General features: G+C 64.6%; 1 protein-coding gene across 1 annotated transcript in view; it reads left to right on the forward strand.

The window, feature by feature from the left end:
* The window catches only part of PEBP4 (phosphatidylethanolamine binding protein 4), a 69,286-nt gene extending 63,357 nt beyond the window's left edge, over nucleotides 1–5,929 (forward strand). The window contains exons 6-7 of the mRNA XM_086477172.1: nucleotides 4,611–4,620; nucleotides 5,452–5,929. Of these exons, the coding sequence (XP_086333298.1) occupies nucleotides 4,611–4,620; nucleotides 5,452–5,543 (102 nt within the window). The 3' untranslated portion in view covers nucleotides 5,544–5,929. The remainder of the gene's footprint in view (nucleotides 1–4,610; nucleotides 4,621–5,451) is intronic.
* The last annotated feature ends 510 nt before the right edge of the window (nucleotides 5,930–6,439 follow it).

The following is a 6,439-nucleotide window of genomic DNA, read 5'->3' on the forward strand; positions in this document are numbered from 1 at the left end:
CAAGTGCCACGAGAGACCCCCAACACCTGCCCAGCGCGGGGTCGTGATGCTTGTCCTGTGGCTGGAATGGGCTGCTGGTGCTGCTGCGAGTCTCTCTGCGGGTTGTTTCTGCCCTTCCCTTTGCTTTCTGGCTCATTAGCTCTGCTTCTTAATGACATGCCGTGAAGCCACCCCCCCTGCCAGCGGAGTGGGGCACTTCCCCGACCCCTCGTCCCCGGCGTGGTGGAAGGAGGGGGCTCCCCTGCTGTCACCCGGGGCTACACACCCGCGTCCCCGTCGCAGCATCCCGGGGCTGGGAAGGGAGGCTGGGACACCCACCCAAGAGCTTTTTCTAGATAAATCCTTTTATTAGCGGGATGTGTGGCTCCAGCCCCCAAATTCCAGACCTAAAGGGGTTCAGCCACCAGACCCACGTGTCCTGTGGAATATTCCCCATCCCCCTGCCCCCCCCCCAGGTGCTCCCCACCCCGCTCCGTCTCCATCCCATCCTCAGGTTTCTCAGCGCTTCCCAGGCTCCCTGGGAAAGACCCGTTAAAACAGCAGCGGATATTTTCCCCACATCTGGTGCCCGAGCATCCCGGTTTGTCAGACAGCTGCGGTGTCTCGGCGGAGGCTGTTATTTAAGTAGTTGGTTGAAGGTTATTTTTAACCATTTCACTGCCGCATCACAGGTTTGGCCTGTCCAGCGGGCGCTGCTGGATTGAACCACCACCCGCCGGCAGCCCATCTCTTTAATTCCCATGATTTTTTAGGCCATGAGCCCTAAAAGCAGCCAAAGGGTGAGATTTTGGTGTCTCAGGGCATTTAAATAAATCCACCCCCAGGGACCGCAGTGGGACGAACTGGGATCGAACCACCGGCACATCCAGCCCCGCGTGGCTGAAGCGCTGGGGTCTGGCCCCGTGGTGCGAAGGCAGCGCGTGGGGGAGAGGAGCAAATGCACACGGGGAAACAAGGAGGGCCCGACCCCAGCCCCAGCAGACCACGGGGGAGAAGCTCAGCCAGCTCCTCCACGGCTCTGGCTTGGTCCTCTCCTCCGGTGGCACAAGAGGTGCGGGTTCTCCCGGTGATGCCGCAGGCTCCGCTTGCAGCCTCGCTCGGGGTTTTCCATCTTCCTTGGCCTTAAACCAGCCCCTTCTTGTTGCTTTTGTCTGGATCTGCATCTCACCGAAGATGGTGGCACCCATTGTCACCCGGTGCTGACGCCGGAGAGGGAGAGATGTCCTGACTGGAGCACCCAGTGGGTGCAGGGAGCGGCGCTGGCCCATCCCAGCCTCCGGATGTATCCAGCATCCAGTGCCGCACCCCTGTGCCGTGCATCCCCAGCGCCGTGCCACACGTCTGTCCCTCTGGCAGCTTGTCCCCTGGTAGAGCCCTCTTGGAGCCCCACGAGTGCTTCTCTCACCGCTCGGCTCGGGGAGAAGCTCCCTCCTGGCATGGGCTGCACTTTGGAGGGTGACATGGGAAAGGTCTTGGGCCAAGCTGGGCCAAACTGGGGAAGTTGGTGTGTGCCAGGCGGGATGGCAGGAGCTCGGCGGTGGAGCCTCCAGAAGAGGGCACTAAACCAGGCCCTGCCCGTGCCGCCGCGTCCCTGCTCCTGGGAAAGAGCCATTCCCTCTGCGAATCCCTGGGAAATCAAAAAGCGAGGGGCAACGGCGAGCGTGGAAAATAGATCTGTGCCGCTTCTCCCCCGCTCCCCCCGCCCGGCTTTGCAATGCCGGCGGCTCAAAGGGAGCGAGGATGGCTCCACGGTGGTTCCCGTGCCCACCCTGCTGCGGGGATGTCCCGGCTGGGATGGCACCGATGGGCAGCGGGATGGGTGCTGCACCCAAGGGTGCGCGGGAAGGCATTGGCGGGGCTGGAGGAGGGCTGCAGCACCCTGCTCACGTCCCCCCACGGCGAGCCCGGAGCTGGTGGCAATGGTGAAATCGGTTGTTTACAGCAGAGGTGTTTCTCCAGGGTGGCTCTTGAGCAAAAAGACTTGTTTCACCAGCAAAAACAACCCACCCTGATCCTTCTCCGTGAGCATTTCTGATCAATCCCTGCGCCAGCCGGCTCGCTCGCTCTGCCACCGCCGGAAAATGATCATCTCGGAGCCACTTTTTTGGCCGTGCCGCAGCTTTGCAACTCAGTTGTCACTGGGCACCAGCTCTGTCCCCGTTTGGGACCCTTGGGTTGTCCCCGAGGCTGCGCAGGCATCGTCAGGCGATGCAAAGCCCTTCCTCCCCGTGCACCCCGCTTCCCTCCCAAGCCAGGAGGGTTACAAGCCGTGGTTGTATTTTGGCGAGATGCAAGATAATAGTTTGTGGTCGGCGAAATGTCAAAGCCACCCGTCGCGTCCCGAGGCGTTGGCATCCGCTGCGAGCTCTCCCTCCGGCGGTCGGGCTCCGCTGCCCGCTGCGGCGAGGGGGAAACTCCCTCGGATGGGGGAATTCAGGTGTCCGGCCGCGGTGGGATGGCACGGCGGCGCTGGGGACCTTTTCACCTATCTGCAGCCTGCAGCAGGGTGGAGACCATTTGTTTTCCACCTCCTTCCTTTCCTTTGTGGGGGAACTTTAATTAGAATAAGATCTCGAGGCTTAATTGCACCTGCCGGGCAGTGCTGTACCTCCCTCTGCTTCCACCCTGCCATGCCCCGGTGCTGGATACCCACCAGCTCCGGTGAGCATGGGGAGATGCTCCCCAGCATCCCCAAATCTGCCCCAGAAAGGTATTTTCCAACTGGGAATGGATTTTTGCCTCCCAGAAATGTTGCCTCCGGGAAGCGGTGAGACCTCTGGGGAGCAGGGACCGGGGATGAGCCCGGCCAGCCGCCCTCCCCGTAGCTCCGTCTCCCTCCAGCTTCACATCAAGGCCATGGCGTTGACTCACGAGCCGACCTGGTGCGCCTCCGATCCACCCAGCTGGAAAATCGGGTTGGACTGGGCCCCGGCAGGGAGGGAAAGGCTGCGGCTGGGACGGGAAGCAGCGAAGGGCTGCGGGGAGCACGCAGTCCCAGCCCGAGTCCCCGGGTGTCAGTTAATGGTGACCAAAGCAGCTGGTGGCCTCCCGCCTACCTCCGCTGGGACATCATTAATCTTGGCAGAAAAGCATCAGGGCTCCTATCAGGGAGAACGGCCCCGCTGATGAGGCTGATAAATTACAGCCGGCAACGTGCCCCCAGTGCTACAGGGATGGGGAGGGGGAGGCAGGGACGGGTTGTCTTTGGGAGGCAGGGTGTGATGGCAGGGCAGTGACACAGCCCCGTGCACCCACCGCCTGCGGGGCTGGAGGGTTCCTGAGCCCAGCAGCTGCCTCGTGCCTCAGTTTCCCCCCGTGTTCCCAGACCCGGTAGCCACCCGGCACTTCACCCCGCTTTGCCACACCGGCAGCGGCGCCCGGGGCTTTCCCCGTGACCGGTACCAGCTCCCCCAGAGGGACGGGCACAACCGGTGCGATGGCAGGTAGGAAAGTAGGTCAGGAAAAACCCCGGCCCCACGCGCGATGGCACGAGCCCCCGGGCCGATGGCTGCAGCCCTGCAGCGGCTCTGCCTTCCTCCACCCCCCCGCCCCCCCCCCCCAGCTCCTTTCATCCGTGCCCCTCCGGGGGCTTCGCCAACATCAATGACAGCGCCCGGCACCCGCGGGACTTGGGGGGGCCGCTGCCTCTCGCTCTCACCCTGGTCCCGCGGGGCACCGGCCGCGCTCCCCCCGAGGCTTTCCGAGCGCTTTGAAACCCGGCGGATGAAAGGCGCCCGCCGAAGCCAGAGCATCCCCCCCCCCCCCCTCCCCCGAGACCCCTTCCCCTGGCACCACGCTCGCCAGGACCCCCCAGAGCCGAGGAGGATGAGGGGGGTGGATTGAGACCCCCGAAGCGAGTGGCTTCTCGCCTGGGGTGTTATTTGGGGATGGACGTGTTGGCAGCACGTGCCAGGGCCCGGCGCGGGAGCGTGCCGAGGCTCGTAGCCGTCGCTTGGCTTTGCGGCGGTGCTGGCAAACCCAAAGCCCCCCCGGGCTCCTGTGTGGGGGCATCTGCCCCCCTCGGGCTGCGGAGATGAGCCAGAGCTGCTGGAAATGCGGCTGCACGCCCCGGCTGGCGGTGACCCCGGGGCTGTCCTTACCCTCGGCTTGGTTTGGGTCCTCAGTGGGTGACAGTGACAACATGGGGACATCTGGGACACCACCCCCCAGGCAGCCTGATGCATTTCAACATCTCCCAGCCGCCGTGCTGGGATGCAGGGTCTGGCCTGAGCATCCTGGGGTCTCCTTCCCAGGTACCAGAGCATCTCCCCAGCCACCCTCCGGGAGGTCTCAGGGTGCCGTGCCAGCACCGGGAACCTCTGCAGGGCCCGTCGGGGGCTTTTTGGCCGGGGGGTGACTCATGGCAGGGCCTGACTCAGTGCCCGAGGTGGGGAGGGGGGCGGAATAGGGGGGGGGAGCTGGGCTTTGCCAGCAGGCTGAGCCACCGCCGCCCCGCGCGGGTGATGCAGCAGCTCGGGTTTTGCTCAGCATTTTTGCAAAAAAAGCAAAAGGGGACGGTTTGCTCCAGTTGGGGCTGAGATGTGAAGGCAGATAAGGGCTGCCAGGCTGCGGCGTGACATTCAAGAGCAGCACCAGGAAGGGGAGAGGAGGGGAGGATGGGTTTCAAATAAACAAGAGGCCCCTTTCCCCCCCCCCGCATCCACCCAGCCCCATCTGTGATGCTACGGCACTGTCCCAGCCAAATCCCAGCCAGTGGCCCACCGGGCAGGGACAGAGGTGGCAGCGTGGGCTGCTTGGGTCCCGTCACCCCCAGGGAAAGCCCCTCTGGATGGGGTGGAGGATGCTCCACCAGCCCTGAGCCAGCCCCAGGCTCGGCACGGAACCCTGGCGGGGTGCAGGGGCAGAGGGTTTCCCTGCTGCCTCCGGCGTAGGAAAAACTGAGGCTGGCTCCAGCCACGGGCTGCCCCTGGACCTCTGGCATCCTCGGGGCAGGGAGCAGAGGAGGGAGAGGGGTCAGGAATGAAGACCCCCGCCTCGGTTCTGTCGATTTGAGGAGCAGCAGCTCAGTGCATGCAAGTGGGGGGGACGGGGGATCTCCTGCCGTCTCCCCCACGCGCTGCCGCCGGGGGATTTCCAGCAGCACGCCGGGGTGGCCTCGTAGGAAGCCGTGGGACGCTCTGCTCCAAAGGTCGGCAGGGGTGGAGGCGGGGGCGCGAAAGGAGCCGCCGCCACTTGCTCCCCACCCTGGGGATGCTCAGGGCTGGGCTCCCCGTGGCTCCCAGCCCTCCGGCCCCACGGGGCAGGGCCCGGTGCCTCCCCGCCTGCCGCTGCTTGCAGGATGTGGTCTGCAGCAGCTCGGGCAGAGCGGCAGCCGGCGCATGGCATGCAGCATGCAACGTGCAGCCCTAGCCTGGATCCGGCCCTTGGAGCATCCCCCGCCTCCGGCTGCCTCGCAGCCCCTCTCACCCCCCCTTTCCCCTCTCTCCCCAGGTGCCTGGGCGATGGAGAGATTCGTGGAGCAGTTTCGGCTGGGCTCCCCAGTGGCTTCGACCCAGTTCCTCACCAAATACTACGAGGATTAGCGCCGGCCGTCGTGCCCTTTCCCTGCACCAGCTGCACCCCCTTCCCCGCACCGCAGAGCCACCTTCGCCCGGACTGGGACAAGACCCCAGGACCCGCCGAGGATGCACCCACCCTTCTGCCAGCCCAGATTCACAGCAGAAGCCCCAGCCCCTCTGCTTCCAAAACCTGGGGAGGTTTCTCTTTCCCTCAGAGGGTAACATCCCGAGCGGTGTCCCAGCTCGCCCTGGGTGTCCCGTGAAGGGTGGCATCACCCTCTTCTCCTCCCCTCACCCCATTTCTAGCCTGACCCCCATCGTATCCCGCCTGCACCTCCTGACTCCTGAGCTTTAATGCCTGCAGCTTTCAGAATAAAACACAGATGGAGCACACGGGCTCCTCGCTGGCAGCGAGCGTGGGGCGATGCCGGGCCTGCACCAGGCGAATCTGGTTGTTTTGGGGTCCGCGCCAGCAGCGTTGGGGGGAGCAGACCCCCTGCAGCGGGTTGGAGGGGGGGGGTTGCCAGCAAGACCCTCGTGCAGGCGATGCCTGGCATGGCCCAGCGCCGCCCAGGGGCTCTGGCGTGGGAGCAGGACTGTGGTGTCCGGATCGGGGGGGGGTCCCTCGGCGGCATCACGCAGGGCGGCAGCGTGGGAACCAGGCACTGCCCCGGCCTGACTCCAGCCCTGCCCTGCCTTTGCCCTCGCTCGCTGCCTCAGCCCGCTTCTCTTGGAAAGCAAAACCAAAATTAAAGCCGTAAATCAGAAGAGCTCTGCCTACTGGCCACTTAGCTGGACCTCCCCTTTAATTAGCTCTTTAATTAGGCTTTCATCTAAGACTTCGTTTTCTCTGAGGCTCGCGTTCACCCGCCTGCAAGTCCTCCTTGCAGCGCGTCCTTGGTGGCTCCGCTGTGACAAAG

Source organism: Leptosomus discolor, chromosome 23 (assembly GCF_034619465.1).
Source record: "Leptosomus discolor isolate bLepDis1 chromosome 23, bLepDis1.hap2, whole genome shotgun sequence".
NCBI classification, from domain to species: domain Eukaryota; kingdom Metazoa; phylum Chordata; class Aves; order Leptosomiformes; family Leptosomidae; genus Leptosomus; species Leptosomus discolor.